This window comes from Ovis canadensis, chromosome 11 (assembly GCF_042477335.2).
Source record: "Ovis canadensis isolate MfBH-ARS-UI-01 breed Bighorn chromosome 11, ARS-UI_OviCan_v2, whole genome shotgun sequence".
Classification (NCBI taxonomy): domain Eukaryota; kingdom Metazoa; phylum Chordata; class Mammalia; order Artiodactyla; family Bovidae; genus Ovis; species Ovis canadensis.
In genome coordinates, this window is record NC_091255.1 from 20,394,973 (window position 1) to 20,419,935 (window position 24,963).

Consider the following 24,963-nt stretch of genomic DNA (forward strand, 5'->3'; position numbering starts at 1 on the left):
CAAGTTATACAGCATATATATGGCTAAATTCAGGGTCAATATTTCTCAAACAGATAATACGTCTCTTAGAGAAAAACACCCTTTCACTAAAATCATTTCTCTAAGGAAGGACATATGTCAGTTGATAAAATTAAGTATAAATAAGAGAATCCACCAAATATAATTCAATATGAAGTGGTGTTTTAAGTACTGCAAATATTCAGACCTAGATAGAGCAGTATGACACACCCAATGACCCAACAATGGACTATAAATACTCTATAAATAAGTCCTACATTACAAGTTTCCTCTACAGGAGAAAAACATTTCTTTCTTTCCCCTTCCACCCTACCAACTCTTGGGCAAATATTTATTATGGACAATGCAAGGAAACATTGTTGAGTACCTCTACCATACTTGGTACATACCACAACAGCGATGCAATCCAGGATGTTAGGTTAAATCTAACGTGACACTCTAAAGAGAGCGGTCAGAAAATTACTGCATGTTTAATTGCTTTTCCAGGGCACTGATGATGACCACGGTACAGGAGACCAGTACTTTTTTCATCCTTTTTGTACCAGAATCTTCAAAATAGATCACCATTGTATTGTAAAACCAATAAAACGAGACAGTGAAATACTCTAAAAATGTCTTCACTCTAAACCTAAAAGTGTGATTTTATTACAAGGAAAAGCATTTCCTATTTTTACTCTCATAGTTGTACCTGGTAGGCCAGCAGCACAAATTTAGATCAGAATCAAGATCTCTAGAATCTAACCTTAAATATGCTGCCTACTTGTGTTTTTCATAGTTCTAAAGTGTTAGCTGCTCAGTCGTGTCCAACTCTTTACAAACCCAAGGGACTGTAGCCCACCAGGCTCCTCTCTCTATGGCATTCTCCAGGCAATAATATTGAAGTGGGTTGTCATTCCCTTCTTCAGGGGATGTTTCCAACCCAGGGATCAAACCTGGCACTCCTGCACTGTAGGCAGATTCTTTATCTGAGCCACCAGGAAAGTCCTTCAAGCCCTTCACAGTTCTAGGTAAAAGACAAATGTCAATACTAGCTTTAGGTATTATCTACTTCATTATACATAAAGACTTAAACAAAAGTGCTAGTGAAGTCCAAGTGATCAGTAAAACAACATTTTTAAAAAGTCAATATATCAACAGACAGTCTAGCTATTCAAAAGTAACATTTCAGGTGGATTTTTTGAGTGATTTACATTGAGTTTTTAAATGTTATGCTGTCTAAATCATAATGAAACCTCATCTCTTCCCTCTAAATTCTCTCTGGGATAAAATTATTTCAGAGAAAGTTTACATCAGTTACTGATTATAATCCGAAAAATCTCAGAAAGGAGCTCAAATCTATAAATACACATATGGAGTATATATAGATGGAGTTTCTGAGTTATCTCCAAGAACCTACCGAATATTATCACCACACTTTATTACTTTGCCAACAAAGGTCCTTACAGTCAAAGCTATGGTTTTTCCAGTAGTTAATTATGTATGGATGTGAGAGTTGGACCATAAAGAAGTCTGAGTGCCAAAGAATTGATGCTTTTGAACTGTGGTGTTGGAGAAGACTCTTGAGAGTCCCTTGGACTGCAAGGAGATCAAACCAGTCAATCCTAAAGGAAATCAGTCCTGAATATTCATTGGAAGGACTGATGCTAAGGCTGAAGCTCCAATACTTTGGCCAGCTGATACAAAGAGCCAACTCACTGGAAAAGACTTTGATGCTGGGAAAGACTGAAGGCAGGAGAAGAGGACGAGATAGTTCGATGTCATCACTAACTCAATGGACATGAGTTTGAGCAAGCTCTCAGAGATAGAAGGACAGGGAAGCCTGGCATGCTGCAGTCCATGGTGTCTCAAAGAGTCGGAGGTGACTGTGTGACTGAACAACAACAAATATACTACATGCACCAAAACAGAGGCAACACTGTAATCAGCAATTCTTTCTCCTGCTCAGGGCAATATATTTCTCTTAATGTTTCAGTGAATGATATAACCTTTCGTTCAAGCCAGTCATCTATTTCTCTTTACTTTTCTTCAGTAACCTCATATAGTCCCAAATCCTACAGATGCAACTTGTTCAATTTCTCCAAAATTCAGCCACTTCTCTCCATCCCCACTAAGAATTAACTTCTTCCTTCTTTAATTAGCCCTAAGCAAAAGGCTATTTTTTGAACCATCCATAACAAAGCTTAAAAATAAACAAAGAAAGAACAAAATTTATTCCAAGTAACTTGAGAAGGCCAAAGGAGAAGAGGGTGGCTGAGGATGAGATGGTTGGATGGCATCACCAATTCAATGGACACGAACTTGGGCAAACTCCAGGAGATGGTGAGGGACAGAGAGGCGTGGTGTGCTGCAGTCTGTGCGGTCGCTGAGTCAGACAACAACTTTGTGACTGAACACCAACAACAGCTTGAGTACCTCTTAGGAATAGAGAATAATCCACTAGTCAGTAATGTGAAACTATAACTGCCCAGCATCCTATCAAAAATCATTAGGTACACAAAAATGCAGGAAGGCACACCGAGAAGAAAAAAAATCAGTCAACAGAAACACTCCCCAACAATACCAGGGTGAAAAGAGTTAGCACACAAGGATTCTAAAGCAACTATTACAAAATAAATGCTCTATATGTTCAAACGTACGTGATGAAGAAAGAAATGAAAGACATAAAAGAACATCCAGATGGCACTGGATGAAAAATATGGTATCTGAAATGACAAATGTGTTAAATAAACTAGCACACTAGACAGAGCAGAAGAAATGATAATATATATACAAACACAGAAATACAAACTATACAAAATCAGGGAAAGATAATTTTTTAACTGAGCAAAGATCAGTGAGTTGGGAAAATATCAAGTGGTGAACATACATATAACTGCAGTCAGAAAAGGAGCAAAGAGGAATGATAGAAAAAAAACTGAAGATATAACTGCACTAAAATTTTCAAATCTGTTGAAAACTAAAATCCCACAAATCAAATAATCTCCAAGGAGAAGAACACCATACCACAATTTTATAATTTAATTACTTTTCCCATCTGATCTTTACCATTTCCTTTCTTGTGCTATAATTCACTCTACTTTTGCTAGTTTCCTAATATGAAAGCAGACGCCACTGATTTCATTTTATAACATGGGCATTTAGTCCTATGAATTTCACCCTGAGTACCATTTTAGTGCCATCCCACAAATTTTTCATTTTTTCTCCAAAGTTTTTATTTTTAAATAACTATAGATTCCTATCAAGTTGCTAAACTAGTACAACGAAGGTCTGCACAGCCTTCACCTAGTTTCAAAACCAGGAAAGTATCATTGGTACAATCCAGCAACCTTATTCAGATTTCACTAGTTTTTCACATACAATTTTACATATACTCATTTTGTGGTGAGAGTGTGAGGGGGTGTTTATATGTAATTCTATTCTATCACACATTTATCTGTATAACCTCTGCTTCAATCAAGATACAGAACTGTTCCATCAAAGATCTACTGAATTCTTTATGGTCATATTCAACCCTCCCTCTTACTCTGTCTCTCTACAGGATGCCCTTGAGAATCATCCAACTTGTGGCATGTATTTATACTTCAACCTCCTATTCTTTTCTCCCTGAATAGTAGTCTAAGATAGGGATGTGTTCTGTTTTTATTTTCATTCAGCTAAAAATATCCTAATTTCCCCTTTGATTTCTCCTATGAACCACGTATCATGTAGAAGTGTATTGTTTACTTTCCATATATTTGTAGATTTTCCAGAGATCTGTTAATCATTTCTAATTTAATTCCATTGTGGTCCCAGAATATACATACTTTGTATAACTTGAAAGCTTTTAAATTTATTGGGACTTGTTTTATGGCCCGGAAGAAGGTCTGCGCACTTGAAAAGAATGCACACGCTTCTGTTGTTGGGTGGAGTGCTCTACTTCGTCTAATAGTAATGTAGCAAGTGAGAGTTTAAAGTGGGTTTTCCCAGACTAGTGGCTGCCAAGGGGGTGGGGATTGAGGCAAGAATGGAGTTAGTGGATATAAGCTTTTTTTTTTTTCCCCCAGATATAAGATTTTATATATAAATGGGTAAACACCAAGGTCTTACTGGAGAGCACAGAGAACTATAATAAGTAACCGATGATAAATCATACTGAAAAAGAATATTTTAAAAAGGAATGTATATATATGTATCAATATAACCGAAGCCCTTTGCTGTAAAGCAGAAATTAACACAACATTATAAACCAACAGCTGTTGCAGTTCTTCAGTTGCTAAGTCATATCTGACTCTGCAACCCCATGAACTGCAGCAAATACATGTCAATAAAAATCAACTATATATCAATAAAAAATATATCGATTTAAAAAAGTGAGTTTCTCCTAAGCAGCATATAACTGGGTTTTATGTTTTGACCCAACTTGACAATCTCTGACTTGTCCAGTATTTAGGCCATTTATAACTAACATGAGTACTGATGATGCTAAGGGTTACATCAACTTGCTTATTCTTAACATTTTACTTCCTTTTTCAGCACTTGGCTTTGCTTTTTATTTCATCATACATCTTTAACAACACAGTCTGCCTCCAAACGATGTTAAAGTCAGACATACAATAAAAACCTTACAACAGTATAGCTCCATTTCCCACTCTCCTGGCTTTTACACTGCTCTTGTCACACACACGTATGTGTTTTACAGACCACAGTACATTCACACTATTTTTGTGTTAGCAGTCAATTATATTTGAAAGATAGTTAAATAATTAACAGAAACCCCATATACAGGTCTTAACCATTTTCACTGTGTATCAAAGCTATGTGTGCATCTTGCATGATCCTTTGTTACCATTTAACAAAGAAAACTCAGTAAACTTAGGAACTTCTCACATACCCATGGATTATCTTAGAAGTTCAAAGCCTGACCTATCCCCAACAAAGCTAGTTAATGTCAGCAATTTAAAAATACTGCTGCTGCTGCCAAATCACCTGAAAGAAAAGGAGGAAACATTATTTTTTGCCCAAATAAAACTTCCCCAGTTTAACTCCGTAAGCCCTGTTTTTAATTTACAATTTGGGAAGCTCGGAAACAGACTAAAGAAAAAGTATTATCTACTTTGGGATCACATTCAAAGCTGGTTGATATGTTAGTCTCGTCTTTGTTTTTGGCAAAGGAATACACTGAAATAAAACGCCTATTTTAGAAAAGGTTAACTATAGTTATGTATTTTTTCTGAAGGAAAAAAAAATCCTGTTACCACAAAATAACTAATCATCACTATTGTAATCTTTTTATAAATGATTCCTAAGATTTCTTATGACCCAGGCAAAACTTTTTTTTTAATATTAGATTCTTAACTTTTACCCTCACTGAGCTAGATAGCAAGATTAGACTACCATCTGCATATCTTCTTTACACACATAAACTAATCAATCTACTCAAACCATATGACTTTTTTGGCTTATTCTAACAGCAATTTCTTATGGCTCACCCTAATAACAAAGAAGCAAATTCCACCTCCAAAGTGACCTTGTAAGGGGCAGGTTCATATGAGTCAATGTATACACCAAAATTGTTCAATTTTGAATCATTCCATTCAATTAGTATGGGTAGTAAACGTGACTACAGTTAAGAATACAAAATTTGGAGTTTTCACTTACTTCACTAAATTTAGGTAAGAAGTCTTTAATGTTCTGGCACGTTTCCCTTTCCCTGCCCAGCAGTGACCCTTAGGCCACATATGCAGAACTTTTGTTTATCAACTAGTGGTGTACTTGTTATGATTACAGGGCTGGAAGGGGAGGTGGGGATTCCTTGCTAAACATCCTGCTCCTAGTCTCTTCTCCCTGCGACAAAGTGTCTTTCGCATTTCCATTTACATCATTCTTTGGCCAGTATTATTACAACTTCCGGAGTTTGTACAAGTCTACTTCACTAGATCCACAGATTCAGAACAACCAAAGAAAATGCTGGTGACGCTAGCGAAGTCTGCATTAGTTTTACTCCAAATGATTATATTTGGAGATACTTTCAGTACTCTATTATCAATAGTCTGCAGATTTTCAACATGGTCAAGTAAAACAAAACTTCCTGCCGCCAGGTACAATATCATCTTTTCAAATGGTTTCAGTAAGGGAAATGGTGAGAAGGCAAGAAGGTAGTAACAAAGTCTTCTTCAGGAGGTTCTAACCTGCATAAAGATGGGCTCAACAGATGGGCAGGTAAAGGTACTCTCTCTAAACCGGCTCCAGCGTTGCTTTAACCAGTTATATTTCAGCTTTTACTCCCCTGATGCAGATGTCCATGTTTTGAATGTTTAATTTCTTCAGTCGTGAAATATACTAGTTTGTCCAGGACTCTAAATCAAATAGCCTTTTTCTTAAAAAAAAAAAAAACAAATTTGGCTGCACTGTGGTAGGTGGGACCTTCAGTGCGTCACACTAGATCTTTCACTGTGGCACACAGACAATGGTTGTGAAGTGCAGGCTCAGTAGTTGCGGTACTGTGAGCTCAGTTGCTCCATGGCATGTGGGATCTTACTTCCCCAACCAGGGATCAAACCTATGTTCCCTGAATTGCAAGGCAGATTCTTAACCCTGGACCACCAGGGATGTCCCTCAACAGCCTTTCTTTATGTAAGAAAATGTGACTTCAAAATTCAGGCAAAATCTGTGTCTCTGCTGTCAATGTAAAGAAGTGATATAATACTTATTACAGAATCACCTATCTCTGTGATTCATAGGGTCACAAAGAGTCGGACACGACTGAGCGACTGAACTGAACTGAGGTGTTTTTTAAATTAAGTTATGTCTATAGTAACATTTCACTGGATAAGAGGAAACATAACAATTATGTAACCTAGATATAGGACTCACATATTAGTCTGTCACTTAGACAACAGATCTGGCAACAAGGTCAAGATCACAGATTCAGACTAGGTATTCCATTGTTAAATCCCTGAAGTCTATTAATTGAAAATATTTCTTATTTATTTCTGAAATAAGAAAGAAATGTTCAGAACGATGCTTAGTATCACTGCATTGACCACAGTAACATATTTATAAGAGCAAGTATTCTTATTGACACTTTATACTTATCAAGTTAACAAGAGGTGGTCTGGAACTAGAAACTTGGCCTTTTTATCCTTATTCCTATGCTAGTCCATCTGGAATTCAAAACATCTACCATGACATGCATTATATTACGTATGTTATTTAGAAATCAAACAATCATCAGTGACCAGTTCAAATTGCCTAATTTTGTTCTAGTCCAACTGTGCAACATCTCACAGGTTTATTCTGTCTTCTCTGTAAAAGCCTTAATAAACACCCTCCCATCTTGCTCCAGTATCACGTAGCCACTACACCTCTTCCCTACTACTGAACCTCTTCTTACAACACTGCCAGTGTGTTCTTTCTAAGCTGAAATTCTGATGGTGTTGTTGCAATGTTTGGAAACGACTGACAGCTTGGGCTACAGTGGCGTTTCTTCAGTCATGCACCTGGGGGGTTTGTAGTTCTAAGAATTGGACAAAGGTGTTTAGAGCTGTTAAAATAAAGTTAGCTTAACTCACTGGAACAAATAAGTCAAGGAATAGAGATAGCTGCATTATTTTTTTTTTTTTGAAACTTTGCCTGTATCTTTTTCTACATGTTTGGAACTTGCTACTGTTTGTCTACTGTAACAGACTTGTCAAAATAACTAAAGAGGACTTTCCTGGGGGTCCAATGGTAAATGAAGGGAACATGAGTTCAATCCCTGGTCTGGGAAGAGCCCTTATGCCACAGAGCAACTAAGCCCATGTGAAACAACTAGTGTGCCCCATTCTCTGCAACAAGAGAAGCCAGTGCAATGAGAAACCTGCACACCGCCAAGAGAGAGTAGCCCCTGCTCAGCTCAGCTAGGGAAAGCCCACCTGCAGCAATGCAGACCCAGTGCAGCCAAAAATAAATAAAAAGTATATTCAAAAATAACTAAACAAAGAAAACTGGTATTAATGCCGAAATAGTCAACTATACTTAATTCAACAATTAACTATTTTTACCTCTGTAGAGAGGTATGGGAAAATGTTCCTATAAACATTGACATGATATATCAATATATGTTTTTTCCAAGTCATATGACAGAGTTAAATATATGCTGAGATAACCTAGAACCTAAGAACTTTTATATACTCTGCTTCTTAAACCAGAAAACCACTTACTATCCCTCTGTAAACAATTTAGCAACTTAAGCCATTGCCTTCACAATTCCATGTATAACCCTTCATTGATGACCTGTCTCACTTTCTTCTAGGTTTTGATAAAACATCTGTCTCCTGAATTAGATACTGAATTCACTGAGGACAGAAGCAACATACTACTCTCATTTAAACCACGAGTTCCTGACACAGAGACATCATTCAATAAATACATGCTGGAAGAATCAGTGAATTCAATCGTATAAGAGAAATGAAACCACCAATTATTCGTTACAATTATGGAGCTTCATAACTTTACTGCAAAGTCAGTACACTTCCTCTGTTTCCAGTATAACATATGACACCTTATAAACATAAAATTGTTTTACAAATTTTTTACTTCATACTGTATAATGCAACCAGGCAAGAAAATAAGTCTGATAGAATAAAACTCCATTAAAAACATGTCAGTGTTGATTTACAGAAAATTTCCTAAAAGCATACAGTACTCAGAGCCATTTATTTAAATTAAGGATTCAGTGAATTCTACAGAATTGCATTATAATTGTAAAGAATTTTTAATTCTATGACCGTAAGCTGGATAATAAATATTAAATTATCTTTTCCGGTCTCACCTACAAAGAAGGCTGTTTCTAGTTCAACGTATACTTTTTTCTCCTTAAGTAAAAAAAGAACCCAGATCAAAAGTAAACAAAATCCTTATGGAGCTGCAATCACTACTTCAATGTTGCAAAACAATCCTACAAAGCAAAAAGCCTGCTAATAACAATTTCCACAGCAAAAAGTGTGTGACTTCTTTTTATGTCAGAAACAGATTCCAATTTTTATTATATCCTAGAATCTTTATTTTTTAAAAGAAATTTGGGGAATACCCACCAGATATTCTTTATCAATTTATATAAAAGTAAGGGTATATGTCATGACCAGGGAACATGAACATCCAGAGCCACAATTAATGTGTGCTAAAGCTTATGATGTATCGTATTAAAATATCTTCCTTGCCTCCATCAGATTGTTTATGGCCTCTGGCCTATGTACCACTGGTAATATGCATGCTTACATTAAAAGTCAGCATTTTAAGATGAAAGTTCAAAATAGTGTATGGAAGGAAAAATCAAGAACTACTCACAGCCGGCAAGCAGGAACTGATAATACTGTACTGCGTCTGCAGCGAGGAGCAGAGGGTGGTTTGCATTAAATGGTGGCTGCAATTCATTCCATTGAGGAGTTCTAAGGAAATAACAGAAGACTATTAATATTCAGGCTTAATAGATGGAATATAAATCATTATCACTGTCACCACTTACAGACACTGATATAAACTCACACTATCATTTTAATCATTAAAATGAACTTGTTGGAGTGCTGAAACCTGAAACACAAAGCCATCTGCTTAGGAAGAATAAAAAGGTGGCAGTGAGTCATACAAATTACATTGAGTCAATATTAGTTTAATAGCAGATGACCCTCCAACATAATAGACAAGACATTCAAAACACTGAATAGAGAGGAAGTGTGAAACTCAAATGTCACAACTAATTTTTACCTAATTTCTGACAGCTGTTAGTGTTTCTGACAATTGTTAGCGTCCTCTATTCTTAGAATATATTTGCATTTTAAAATAAAATAAAGCAGAAAATAATGGTTAAAAAAACACAGTTAATGGTTGACTTATTAAAGACCTGATTATCTTGAGTTCCAAAATAAGCCACTTATTTCAATGATGGTGCACTAATTTTAATTAGATCTGCCCACTCCTAAATAGCTTGACACATAAGATATTGATCAGATCAATCCAGTGCAGTCAAGTAGTAGGAAAGAGTGCTGGAGCCACCAAAAATCAATACAAGAATATTTTTAAATGTCAAAGAGAGAGAGATCATTTTCATATCCTTTTTTGTCTGTTTCCTTCCATACATAGCTTCCCTGATGGCTCAGACAGTAAAGAATCTGCCTATATCACAGGAAACACAGGTTCGATTCCTGGGTCGGGAAGATCCCCTGGAGCAGGCAATGGCAACCCACCCTAGTATTCTTGCTGGGAAATCCCACAGACAGAGAGGCTACTGTTCATGGGGTCTCTGAGCTGGACACAACTGAGCAACTAATACTTCCACACACATCAGGACCAATTTTCTCTGTCTCTCCTGTACCAGTATACATTATTTTGAATGGGCTTTGTCCTATTTCTTATTTCTCCCTCTTTACACTAGATTATAAAAGTTCTAATGACTATATACTTTCAAGGAGGACTCTGACTTTAATAAGCATTTTTACAGTGATGAGCCATTTTATCTTGGGGAATCATTTTATTTATTATTATTATTTTTATATTTATTTACTTGGCTAATATTCTTAGGAGCATAATTCTTGACAGCTAAACAGTGGCAATGCCCATCAACTGATGAATGGATAAACAAAACGTGGTACATCCATATAAGTCACTTGGCCATAAAAAAGGAATGAAGTTCTGCTACATGCTTAACATTGCTGGGCATTAAAAACACTGCACTAAGCGAAGGAAGTCAGACGCAATAGGTCACATTTTGTATGATTCCATTTACATAAATGTCCAGAGTAGGCAAATCCAAAGACACGAGGTCAACTGGTATCGCCTAGGGCTGAAGGGTTGAAGAAGAATGGTTGGAGGGGAGTGATTGCTAACAGATACGGGGTGTCTTTGGAGGGTGATGAAAACTGACTGTGGTGGTCCAGTGGTTAAGAATCCATCTTCCAATGCAGGGGATGTGGGTTCGATCCCTGGTTTGGGAACTAAACTCCAACATGCTGCAGGGCAACCAAGCCCATGCACCACAACAAGAGAAGCCCTCATGCTGCAACAAAGACCCCACCACCCTCAAAAAACTGACTGTGGTGATGGGTGCACAACCTAGTGAAAATTCATGTTAAGCGACTGATTATATTATATGCATTAAATATAAATTATATCTCAATTTAAAAAGGAATGAATTATCAAAAAATGCAACAAGAGGCATTTGTTGTTCAGTCACTCAGCTGCATCCAACTCTTTGCGATCCCACGGACTGCAGCACGCCAGGCTATCCTGTCCTTCACTGTCTCCCAGAGTTTGCTCAAACTCATGTCCATTGAGTCCGTGATGCCATCCAACCATCTCATCCTCAGTCACCCCCTTCTTCTCTTGCCGTCCATCTTTCCCACCAATCAGGGTCTTTTCCAATGAGTCAATTCTTCGCATCAGACAGCCAACGTAATGAAGCTTCAGCTTCAGCATTAGTCTTCCTAGTGAATATTCAGGGTTGATTTTCTTTATGATTGACTAGTTTGATCTCCTTGCAATCCAAGGGACTCTCAAGAGTCTTTTCCAACACCACAGTTCAAAAGCATCAATTCTTTGGCACTCAGCCTTCCTTATGATCCAACTCTCACATCCATACATGACTACTGGAAAAATCATAGCTTTGACTAGACAATAAGAGGGATAAATCAAAATAATTTTGCTGGGAGAAAGAAGACAAAAAGAGTATCCACTCTGATTCTATTTATATAAAATTCTAGAAATTAATAAACTGACCTACAATGACAGACAGCAGACCAGTGGTTGCCTAGGGCTCAGTGGGTGAAGTAGGAATGAAGAGGGGCAAGAGGAAAGATTACAAAGAGGCATAAGAAAATATCTGAGGTGAGAATATATTCATAATGTGGGGCTTCACAGATGGCATAGGGGTAAAAGAATATGCTTGCAATGCAGAAGATATGGGAGTCACAGGTTTGATCCCTGAGTTGGGAAGATGCCCTAGAGAAGGAAATGGCAACCCACTCCAGTATTCTTGCCTGGGAAATCCCATGGACAGAGAAGCCTGGAGGGGCTACCATCCATGGGATCGCAAAGAGTCGGACACGACTTAGCAGCTAAACAGCAATGTATTTATAATGTTAATCATGGTGATGTTTCACAGCTGTATATCAAACCTTATCAAACTGTACACTTTTAATATTTTATACCTCAACAAAGTTGAGTTTTTAAAATAAAAAACAAAAAGAGATACTACCTAACCAGAGTCCAGCTGGCTCGAGGAGATGTCATCATTTCCAGTGGGGTGTCATCACTGATCTTGGGGGCGGTGCTTAGTGGTCGTGGCTCCATCACGTGCTCCACTAAGGTCCCATAGCAGCTAATAATGTAGAGGGATTCAACTACAACTTGTTTGGACTGATCTACAAACAGAAAAACAGATGCTGGATATGTGATAATGGCATAAAAGGAGAAGAGCTTCATTTTTACAAGTTACTGACCCTTCAATCTGTTCCTGAGGCTGGCTGTGAAAATAAGAAAGCAGAAACTTTTTCACATGGTGCCCGCTCCTTGTCTAAAGGTTATTCTTATAAGTAGATGCTAATAAATATGAAGGGCTTCTTCAATGACTCAGTAGGTAAAGAATACATCTGCAATGCAAGAGACGCAGGAGATGCAGGTTCGATACCTGGGTTGGGAAGATCCCCTGGAGGTGGAAATGGCAACCCACTCCAGTATTCTTGCCTGGCAAACCCCATGGACAGAGAAGCCTGGTGGGCTACAGTCCATGGAGTCTCAAAGAGTCGGATATGACTTAACGACTGAGCACAACAATAATGAACATGAAAAGGTCTTTGCTATCAAAATATTTTTAAATCTTTAAGCAATTTATTTCAAGAATGACACAAATATATTCAAGATTCTAGTATGCTGAAACAATATTATACAATCTTTTGCATTTGCCTACAGTGTAGTAATTTGTCCCACAACACGCAAAACGAATACCAGGTGAGAGAGGGAAGGACGGACAGAAAAGAGAGACTGTGTCTGCCTAAATCAGCCTAACTTCTCACACACTCCCTCTCAGGAAAGTTTCTCCTTTAAATTTCTGGATTAAAACAAACAAACAAATGAAAACCAGGAGCAAATCCTTCTCCCCCAAAGCTTCTTCCTTCATTCCTTTCAGCGGGCTCACTGGCCCCCACAGTAAGTGAAGAGCAGTCATGCTTTGAGGTCAGGTGCTGAATATGGACCTAATCAAATGACTTTATAACAAGTACACATGTCCTCATTACCAAGACAGGTTTAGTCCTCTATCTGGGGTTTTACAGTAAACCTAGGAGAACATAAAATCCCTCATGAGTGCTGGGCGGGTCACCTTATCTCTTTGCCAAAGGACTCAATTACAGCTGATTGGAGAACATGGCTAATGACCAGTCAGTGGGACACAAAGAGCAGCAAGTTAAAAGGGTAATTAGAACAGAAGGGAGAAGCATTTGAAATGGAGCTTCATAGAGGGTTTTAACTAGTAACAAAAAGTCATTTCGATAGCATCATTAAAGCAAAGGAGGTAACAAAAAAAATAAAGATGGGATAAGAAAATGGAAGGCTTGCCTACTCCACAGTATCCTCTCCCACTTAGGTAAAGAGCCTGCTGTGCCTGGGATCCTATTTCCAAGGAAAGGGCCACTGAAAGGCGATAACGAGGGAAAGAGCTGATGTCTGACTGCCAGTATTAAGCGTCAAGGAGAGCCGTTCTGCCAAGAACAATACAGCCTGTGGAACTCATCAGTAGAGGGCTTCGCTAACAGTTCAGTTTCTGACCTACTTCAATAGAATCACAATAATAAAGAGGAAATTTTTAACACTCAAAATAAAACACTTGCTCCAGGAAAGGAGGCACTCTTTTCTACGTAAGAACGATAAGGGATCATATACAGTATTTCTGTAAGCTGATTCTGGTGGTCAAAGAAAGGATTTAAATAAACAATACTATATAAGTTCAAAGGGACACTGGTTACCATAAAAGATTCTTATTTCTGAGTGGGAGCCTGTATATCTTAATTTATAACATGGCAGAGCTGTTGTTGATTATTCTTAGAGATGTATCAGAAAACCTGGATTCAAACTGATACCACTGCCAACTAACTAGCATTTTCAGCTAAATTACTTAAACCCACTAAACTCAAATTATTCATCTCTAAAATAGGGATAACAGCATTTTTCCTCTCCACAGTTCATAGACAATGGCATGAAAATATCATTTGAGAAGAATGTAAAAGATACATATAATGATATGGGACTGACAACTTTGACAGCACCTGTATATTGTCACCAGCAAAACAAAAACACTCAGTGGGCAATTTATTTCACATTTATAGTGAGAGGACAGCCTTTTCTGTTGACGAGACTTGAGTAGTTGAGGAAAGACAATGCTAACTGAGTGGGGGGAAAATTCTGCTATTGGGCTGAAGCTTATTCAAAGAGAACTGCTATAAGTTTTCTTCAAGAAACACAAATTACATATGGTAAGTTTAACTTCAGTAAAAACACATACCTTTTTCTCTTTTCAGACCTGCATTATTTGCAAACCATGATCGGGATGTCCCAAACGTTGCTGCCACACAAAATTCTCCGCCCACTGATTTGCTTGGTGAAATTTGTGGAGGTGGTTTAACTTTGCTTAAAAGATAAAATGATAGAAAAAAAATTACCAAGGTGAAATCACAGTCCTCAAGATAATGACATATTTCCCTTAAAATTCTGCCACATATAGACATGCGTTTTGCCTTAAGTAGAACTGTGATCGGCAGCAAAACTAGTCCAAAGTTTCAAGGTATTATCAGAATAGCAGCTTCTAAGACCAAGAAGAATTGACTTCTTTCTGAAGAATATGCTGCCAAAATCCAAGTCAACTTATTTGAAGTGGATAATATTTCCCTGGATATTTCAAAGTGGAACAATAAAACCAGCATAAACCTCTCATAATAGTAGAACAGCTTATCATTTCATATTAAATATAAAACGTGAGACTGACAATACAGCTGAATGGAGACAGCATGTATGAAAACACAAGATGATACAGAATGGAACCCTGACAATGCTCGCAGCCACATGCGATGTATGGTTAGACAATGTCTGGAGAGGAGATCTAACGATCTAATGCAATTATAATCACTGATCTTCCTATTTCTTACTTTTTCTTTGTGGATTTGTGAAAATGACAGGTCTATTTTTGTTCTGTTTCTTCTAATGTTTAAGAATACAATAAGTAACTTTTGCTACTTCACGTAACTACCATAAAAAAGCACAAGCTTTCCTCTTTGCTTTCCCCAAATCAGCTTCCAGCTTCTAGTACAATCAACTTCTGATGACAACCTATTGTCTTCTTTCACTCCTGTATCTCTTCTCTATGTCAAAGTCTGCCCCCAAAGTTCCTTAGCAATTTCGCCAGGGACCTTATAAACTCTGCTAGACAGTCTCCAATGTCAAATGACATTATTTCTACTTTCCTTTGCTCATTATCCTTTATCTCTTTGTCTTTTAATGAAGTAAGGTTAGATGGAGAAAGACTGGGTTTGGGGGGTCAGGTAAAAACATGAATCTGAATCCCAGGTGCAAAAGCACCTGTGTGAATTTCGCTTGTTACTTAACCTCTCAGAGCTCACACAACTAATATATAAAACAGAAAGATCATAATGCCTACCTCGTAGTGTCATTTTAAGGATTACCATATTACATGTGTTCTCAAAGTGTGGACCCTGGCACTGAGAAGTTCTTAGACACGCAAATAACCTTCAAGCCATGCCCCACCCTGACAATCTGTTTTAACAAATCTTCCAGGAGATTCTGGCAACCACTCAGGTTTAAGAACCTCTGATTTTGTAAAGTGCAGAAAGCACTCAGGGCAGTGCCTTCCCACACCTCAGTTCTTCATGCTAACTGTCTCCTATTTAGCACACAGTCTTAAGTTTTTAAAAGATCAGACTTCAGTTCGGTAATCTCAGTTTCCAGGTGTTATGACACCTGAAATAGTCTCACGTATCTGATTTCCTGAGCCCTCTGTTTTGATGTCCTCCTGGTAGGGAAAGCAAAATGTCTGGATCAGAAGCCACTCTGCTTGGTCCTTTTGGTGTCTGCCTTTGACAAAATCCATACGATGCACCTTGTCATATATGACAAGGCCTCTTCTTTCCAACATCAACATTTTCTAAACACTCCAAGTTATTAGCCATAAAAGTCACATCCATGCCTAAAACACTGAAGACTTCCACTGTCAGGGAACAGAATAATAGCTTCGTGTGTGTGTCAAGATTGTGATAAAACGAATGTTTCTACAAACAATTTCATATCTCTGCTGCATTTGCCACAGCTGCAATGTTGTTGTTGTTGTTCAGTCGCTCAGTCATGTCCAACTCTGCGATCCCATGGACTGCAGCACACCAGGCTTCTCTGTCCTTCACTGTCTCCTGGAGTTTGCTCAAATTCATGTCCACTGAGTTGGTGATACTATATAACCACCTCATGGTCTGCCACCCTCTTCTTCTCCTTTAGCCTTCAATCTTTCCCAGCATAGGATCTTTTCCAATGAGTTGGCTCTTCACATCATCAGGTAGCCAAAATACTAGAGCTTCAGCTTCAGCATCAGTCCTTCCAATAAGTACTCAGGGTTGATTTCCTTTATGACTGACTGGTCTGATCTCCCTGCAATCCAAGGGACAATCAAGAGTCTCTTCCAGCACCACAATTTGAAAGCATCAATTCTTCGGTGCCCAGCCTTCTTTATGGTCTAACTCTCATAGCCATACATGATTACTGAAAAACCATAACTTTAACTACATGGACCTGTGTCAGCAAAGTGATGCCTCTACTTTTTAATACGCTGCCTAGGTTTGTCATAGCTTTTCCTCCAAGGAGCAAGTATCTTTTAATTTCATGGCTGCAGTCACCACCTGCCTTGATTTTGGAGCCAAAAAAAAACAAAATCTGTCACTGCTTCCACTTTTTTCCCATCTATTTGCCATGAATTGACAGGACTGAATGCTCTTAGTTTTTTGGAAGCTGAGTTTTAAGCCGAATTTTTCACTCTCCTCTTTCACCCTCATCAAGAAGCACTTGAGCTCCTCGGTGCTTTAGTTCCTCTTCACTTTCTGCCATCAGGTGGTATCATCTGCATATCAAAGGCTGTTGATATTTCTCCCGGCAATCTTGATTCCAGTTTGTGATTTACCCAGCCTGGCATTTTGCATGATGTACTTAATGTGCATATAAGTTAAATAAGCAAGGTGAAAGTATACAGCCTGGATGTACTTTTCCAATTTTGAACCAGCCCGTTGTTCCATGTCCAGTTCTAACTGTTGCTTCTTGACCTGCATACAGGCCTTTCAGGAGGCAGGTAAGGTGGTTTGGTATTCCCAACTCTAAGAATTTTCCACAGTTTGTTGTGATCCACACACTCAAAGGCTTTCATGTAGTCAATGAAGAAGTAGATGTTTCTCTGGAACTCTCTTGCTTTTTCTGTAATCCAATGGATGTTCACAATTTGATCTCTGGTTCCTCTGCTTTTCCTAAATCCAGTTTACACATCTGGAAGTTCTTGGTTCACATACTATCGAAGCCTGGCTTGAAGGATTTTGAGCATTACCTTGCTAGCATGTGAAATGAGCGCAATTGTATGGTAGTCTGAACATTCTTTGGCACTGGCCTTCTTTGGGACTGGAATGAAAACTGACCTTCTTCCAGACCTGTGACCATTACTGAGTTTTCAAAATTTGCTGGTTATGTTGAGTGCAGCACTTTAACAGCAACATCTTTTAGGATTTTAAATAGCTCAGCGGGAATTCCATCATCTCCACCAGCTTTGTTCATAGTAATGCTTCTTAAGGCCCACTTGACATTACACTCCAGAATGTGAGTGACCATACGATCATGCTTATCCAGGTGGTTAAGATCTTTTTTGTATAGTTCTTCTGTGTATCCCTCCCTGACATCTCTTCTGCTTCTGTTAGCTCTTACTGTTTCTGTTTTTTATTGTGCTCATCTTTGCCTGAAATGTTCCTTTGGTATCTTCAATTTTCTTGAAGCAATCTCTAGTCTTTCCCATTCTATTATTTTCCTCTATTTCTTTGCATTGTTCACTTAAGAAGGCTTTCTTGTCTCTCCTTGCTATTCTCTGGAATTCTACATTCAGTTCGGTATTTTTCCCTTTCACCTCGGCCTTTCGCTTCTCTTCTTTTCTCAGCTATTTGTAAGGTTCCTTCGTAGTCTTTATTTCCATTGTGTGTGTGCTCAGTGATGTCTGATTCTTTGCAACCCCATGGACTTGGATTTTCCCAGCAAGAATACTGGCGTGGGTTGCCATTTCCTCCTCCAGAGGATCTTCCTGACCCAGGGATCAAACCCACGTCTCCTCTGTCTCCTGCACTGGCAGGTGGATTCTTTACCACTGAGCCCTTGTTTCTGTTACTGAACTGCTATCAGGAAGCTGTAAGTTCCTGTAACTATTAATAGCATCTTTTAACTTCCATTGGTTAGTTTCGGGAGGCTGGAAGGCTGAGGAGAGAGGCGGAAAAAAAATTCCAGAATTTTTTTGAAAGGTGCTTCAACTGTATGACTTATTTTTTACTAGAATCACCATCAAGCAGCAATGACAGTACAAAATATACAAATTCAAAGTTCTTTGCAAATTCCTGAGTTATTTTTGTTTTTGTTGTTTAAATCATGTGGTAAGCAACAAGACTGAAGCTGACACTCCTATACTTTGGCCACCTGATATGAAGAACTGACTCATTTGAAAAGACCCTGATGCTGGAAAAGATTGAAGGCGGGACGAGAAGGGGACGACAGAGGATGAGATGGTTGGATGGTATCACCGACTCAATGGACACCTGAGTTTGAGTAAACTCCGGGAGTTGGTGATGGACAAGGAGGCTTGGCGTGCTGCAGTCCATGGGGTCACAAAGAATTGGACACGACTGAGCGACTGAACTGAACTGAACTGAGGCAACAGGACAGAAAACAAGTAGCATGCCACTTCTTAAGACAGTCTATGGTGCATCTAAGCTATGTATCCTAAATAGATTTTTAAAGTTGCTACTGGGCCAGATGGCTACTTTTGTAATATAATAATCAATTTAGTCTTTAGTCAAGCAAATATATATTTTGTATGTTTACTGGCTTACAGTCTAATTATTCAATGTCAAAAGCTGAAGTCTCAGACTTCTTTAATGTTATATATAACTCAATTTCTGAATACATGACTAAAATGCATCAATATAGTATCATTTTACATAAACTCATTATTTCCTGCAGAGAATAAGTACCTTATGTTAAAAATATTCTTAAAATTATGAAAAAATTATCATTTTTATTCTTATATTTCATCATTTCTTCTTATGCTTCTGATAGGGCCTTCATAAATCACATTAGTAAGAGTTTGTGTTTAATATTAAAAGTTTTTATCCCTGAAAATAACTTGCCACCTCCTGCATGACACAAGGCAATGTATTGGGTACTTAGCATATTTGGTGAACACAGTCATAACAAGTTTAGTTCTATCATCAATCTACCTTTGGAATGATTATGGTATTTAAGCAAAATAGAAATTTTAAATATGTGCAGTATATGTGTACAAGATTTTCTGAAAAATAGAAAAGACACATAATCTAAAGAAAATATTATTATTAATAAAGTATTTTCTATATGAAATATCCAAAGGAAGAAAATTTAATATTGGTTCAATTTCCCATTTATCCTGAAATTTTAAAAGACCAAGACCAGGTGGAATATCGGGTGGAAATAGAATTGAACTTTTCCCAATGACCCAGAATATTTCTACTGCAAAATCACCTTTTGTTGGCAGAAAGATAAAATATTGACAAATGATATATATGTGAAAAGAATAAAAGAGAAAAGTGCTAGCCTTGTAACTCATGCTTATTTATAGATTGGTGTTCCAACCATTTTAGAAAAGCACTCCAATATTAGCCTTCTTTTCTTTCTTCTCAATATCTATCTCCCTTTATCTTCTGAAAGAGACTTAAAAAATTCTATTATAAGACATTTGCAAGTTTAAAACAAATGCCTCTCACTGTTTAACTAATTTACTCAATTAGTAGTTGATAGAAAAAAAAATATGTGTATACAGGGGTCCAAAAATTCAATTGTGTTATCGTTACAAATGAATACAAAACATCCTGATAGAGGTGGTGGACTCCTATCCATTAATGACTCCTGCACTATACTCTCCTGTGCCATAAATAATTCCAAGGTCAAAAACTAAAGAAAAATTTGCCTTCACTTGTGAGCAAAACATAACGGACTACAGAATGAATTCAACCTTCGCCATATCAGAAAACATCACATTTACAAAACTTAATACAAGAGACAACATAATCAAAACTAATATATGATTAAAAAAAACAACAACAAATAAGGTGCTAAATTGAAACTCAGGATTTTAATATTTCATCATTCCTTCTGGGAGACCTAACCATCTAACCATAGGATGAGAATCATTTTTAATGCCATCAGATGTTCTAGGGACATTAACATGATGACATCTTTAAAAATATTTACAAAGACTATGGAAGTTACCCATTGGCTCCTTCTGCATTATGTAATTCAGTCAGATAAACATATTAAATTTCTCTGCTTGTTTTTTTTCTCCACACTCTAACCACAGACAGACCGAAAAAAAAAAAAAAAAGCAAGGCTCTAAGGATACAGGCTTTAAAATTATAGCAAAATTATGTGCATCTGGATAATTTTCTATGTTCTATAAAATAGGGTATAAGTGGTGAATCTGTGGATGGCATGAAAAGCGACTATGAGGTCTGGGGCCTTGTTTAGGACACAAGCATGGAAAAGGGATAAGCTGAGATAGAAGCACCGTTTCTTTCATTCCCTGAATCACAAGGGTACAGTCAATACTTCAGTTCAAATCTTAGGCAATATTTATATAAGAATTACAAGTGGTGTTATACCTTGTGTTAAAGAGAAAAAGCTTTTCTTTATATTCCTCACTGTGATTAGGCGTTCAAAAGGAGTTTAGAAGTTTCCCTCATTTTCAGCTTTATGTTCGAAAATAAAAACTAAGAAGGAAAATGAAAGTACTGCATTTTTTAAAAAGATACTAACCAGGTATCTAAAAGTATTCTATCACAAATTCTTTTTAAAGATCTAAGAGATTTTCTTTGAACTCGGCATATAAGATTCTCCTCTCCATATAAATCTTTTCTTCTGAAAATGAATTTATATTTTTTTCAATAGTGTCAGAATAACTAGATTAGTTGAAATTAACTATTTATAAACAGATTGAAAACTTGGCACTAATTAAAACTTTAAATATAATTTGATACGTAAGTTTTAACTCCTCTTTAAAATTAACCTTATATACTATAAAGATATATTCAGATGAACTACCTTTTGTCTACACTGTTGTGCATATATTTTTTCTTTCACTAAGAAATTTAAAAAACTAGGAAAGTTTACTAGATGCAGATTAGGAACTCCATAACAACTTGTTACTTATTTGTAATATTGAAAGCAACATTCATTTTTAAAATTTCACTGTATTTCTCTTAAATTTTCTGCATTTAAAAAGTGTATCATGTGTGTGATTCTTTTACATCATTTATACCATCATTTAAATTCCAAAATCCTAGAAAATACATAATCTTCAGAATGTATACAATGGCGAAAGTGTTGAAGTTGGTCTGCAGAGTTAACTTTCCAACAAGTTTATTTGGTTGTCAAAGGAAAAGAAATTATTATAAACTGACTCATCTGAAGCCGCATGCATTTAAACAATTAAAACAGTTTATCAAAGAATGGAGAAATTAGCAGAAATTGTGATCAATCAAAAGCAAAATCTCAGCTAAATATAAATGTTTCAACAGAAAAATAATAAAAAAATTGTAAGAAATTTATATAACATTTTAAGAGGAACTATAAAAGTTTCATATTCTTCCAAAATACAAATCCTACCCTATACTGAAAGTCCTAAAAACTTGATGAAATAAAGAAATGATTTTATTCAACATAGTATTTATTCCAAAACAGTAAATAAAAACATTCTCAGGTTGAATGCTAAACATGGAAAAATAATAAAAACTCTTAAAACAAAGAGGCTTTTTATAAACAACATGGAAGAAGTTGTCAAATTTATATTCATTTTGCTGCCTTAATTTGAGGTTTCATTAAGATCTTAATGGGAAAAACATGCACCACCAGTAAAGAGACGTATTTTAAAGGAGGATCTTTTAGGCTAGTACAAGTGACTAAAAACGAGTTTCTTGCTAGCTAACGATGGCATCAAACAAACCACAAAGCAGTCTTCTAAAAGACAGGCAATGATTTAAAAGTCTACTATATTTCATATATCCCTTTCTTTAATCTGGCTCTTTTAATCTTGTTTCAACCTCAAATCATTTCTGGTTGACAAGTGCTTTTGCTTAAATTTGAGGAGCACATAAGCTGTTGAAGGCATGGGCTTTTCTTATTTCACATACAACATTTGTCATTCCATCTTTATGTCTATGCTAAAACTTCAAACTTTATTAACATACTAAAACTTTTTTCTTTGTACTTAAAATGAGAAATTTATCCTGAGATGGAATTTAATTCTAAATTGAGTCTACAAAGAAGTCTTGTCATATGTTGAATCTAGCATTTAAAATTCCACTGTTTGCTACAAGCTCCTCAGTAAGATCCATGTATCTTATTTGTTTTTGGAAGAAAATCTAGTTAACACAAAGAATGAAGATTGACTTTCAGGGAGTTTTTACTCATGTATACCCTGAATTTGCTTATCACAGTTTCACAATCTGTGTACTAATTTTGATACTGCATTTTAAGGAGGAAATCTTTACGATGATTTATCACCCTACTCTAATGCAATAATGAAAATTTCAGATGTTCCTATTAGTGTATGAACACTGAAATTAGTTTGTGTCAAATTATTTCTTTTTGTCCAAGAGGAAAAAAGACTGTAAGACTTTTCCCTAGGACCGTAAGACAGTATAAACAAGTCTCAGAAGCAGTTATGAGAATTTCACATACATGTATTCTGACTAAATTTATAAAAATGGTATAAATTAACCAAAATGTCTCGTCGGCTCACTCACTCCTAGAACCAAAACAAAACAACAAAAACATGATCTAACTTAAAGAAGCTTCTTCTCAAAAATGGAATTTCCCCCTTAAACCAGAAAAGAAACCATAGCATGGCAGGTAACATTTACTGAGCTCTTATTATGTGCCAGGCACTGTTCTAAGTAATTTATACGTTGGTTCATTTAATCCTCATAATGAACCTATCAGGTAGGTACTACTGGTAACTCTAATAGAGATAAGAAAACCAAGATATAGACAGGCTTTAGAAAACTGCCCAAGATCATATAGGTAGTAAGTGTGTGACCTGGAATTTAAGACCTAGACAGTCTGATTCTGGAGCTCTGACTCTTAACTATTTTGTTAAACATATTACACCAAGCTCTAAATACATTCTACTGCACATCTTTACATAAAAGTATGAAATATACCGTTTCTTTTCTATGATCATCATGCTAAGACTGACAAAGTTATATTTTATGCACTCTTATATAATAATGCAAACAAGTTATAGTGGGTAGGTGCTAATAACTCAAAATAATCAGTTATTTAGGAATTTAGAGGAGTTTGTACATAAAACCCAAATTTCCCCACGTAGCTCCTTAACTACCTAAACTATTCAAAACAGAACTGACTCTTTTTCCTTTGGTACCAAATAAAATGCAGTAAAAATTTATAGGGTATTTTTAGTATAACTTAAATATATTTATATTTCAAAATAAATCATGTCTTCAGAAGTTCAGCATGTCAATGTAGGGAGTTTCTATCTTCTATCACTATAATACTAAAAGCTTTAAATGTGGGTGTTGGCCATTTTTATCTACCAGCATTATTATGAGAGAATTCTTCTCCTTTCTTTTTTTTTTAATATTATTCTATGATTTTTTAATGTGAATTTTCAAAAAATGAAATGAAACCAAGAAAACTGATCTTTTCAAGCTTAAATACCAACATCTACCAATGACTCAGTAATTCGGTGCATCTATCTGTGATCAGGCCATGCAACTGAAAACAAAGTACAAAACAGAGTTACTTTCGGAGAGAACAGCAAAGGAATTAGGCATGCGGGACTGAACTGAGACTCACCATGGAGCTTTTATGGAAAAACACCCCGCTCCAAACAGATAAGGCCTTCATGGAAAAGGGGGGAAAAGGCACAAAAATATTAGAGGAAAATTCATTTAATATTAACAAATACATGTTGATCATACTGTTAAAGAGTATGGATAAAATAGCTAAAAAAACTAGTAATCGTTTGCGATTCTGCTGTCAATACTAACAAGTCTGATATAACCACTGAACAGAAGGATGTGTAGTAACAAGTCCCTTCATTTTCATAAGGTTCCAGATTTCAAAATGCTCTGTTTCTCCCCCTTTTCTGGAGCACCCCTGTAGGGTTCCTAAGGTAAAATAAAATTTACTTCAGAGGCCCTTTAAAACAAAGTGCAAGTTAAATGGAATAACTGGATGGAGAGAAGAGTGGAACCAGTAGCAACACGTGTGGAACACGAAATGTTTAACACCAGTGAGAGAGGACTCGATAAACATTTGATAAGCACCGTTGCTGTTCACCAGCTGTCTCAGAGCCACAGAAAGGACGTATTTTCTAAGCTGCTTCATTCCAGTAAGCGGTACTGCATAGTGCTGGTCAAAGGAACTAACACTAAATACAAGTCCGTGGTATGATTTACTTCCATTTTAGGGTCACATTCCAGGAAATCAGCATTTCTCTTAATAATGACAGAAGAGGTTAGCTTCCTCTATCTGGCCTATACCGGGCTAGGTTGGAATACAGGAAACTAAAGCCACAATTGCTTGTTTTAAACATAGCTGGGGATACAAAGGCAGACTTCCATGTTACACATATTTCTTCTTAATATT

The 24,963-nt window shown here is 36.7% G+C and overlaps 1 protein-coding gene across 30 annotated transcripts in view; it reads right to left on the reverse strand.

Moving 5' to 3' along the window:
• Nucleotides 1-24,963, reverse strand: part of BCAS3 (BCAS3 microtubule associated cell migration factor) — a 608,745-nt gene that overhangs the window by 307,947 nt on the left and 275,835 nt on the right. For 18 of the 30 annotated variants that reach the window (XM_069602698.1, XM_069602701.1, XM_069602691.1 and 15 more), the window contains exons 17-19: nt 14,528-14,652; nt 12,227-12,392; nt 9,325-9,425 (exon numbers count right to left, since the gene is read on the reverse strand). In XM_069602698.1, coding sequence (XP_069458799.1) covers nt 9,325-9,425; nt 12,227-12,392; nt 14,528-14,652 — 392 coding nt within the window. Of the gene's footprint in view, nt 1-9,324; nt 9,426-12,226; nt 12,393-14,527; nt 14,653-24,168; nt 24,214-24,963 lie in introns of all 30 variants that reach the window. The other 12 variants (XM_069602693.1, XM_069602696.1, XM_069602689.1 and 9 more) reach the window with 1 other exon arrangement.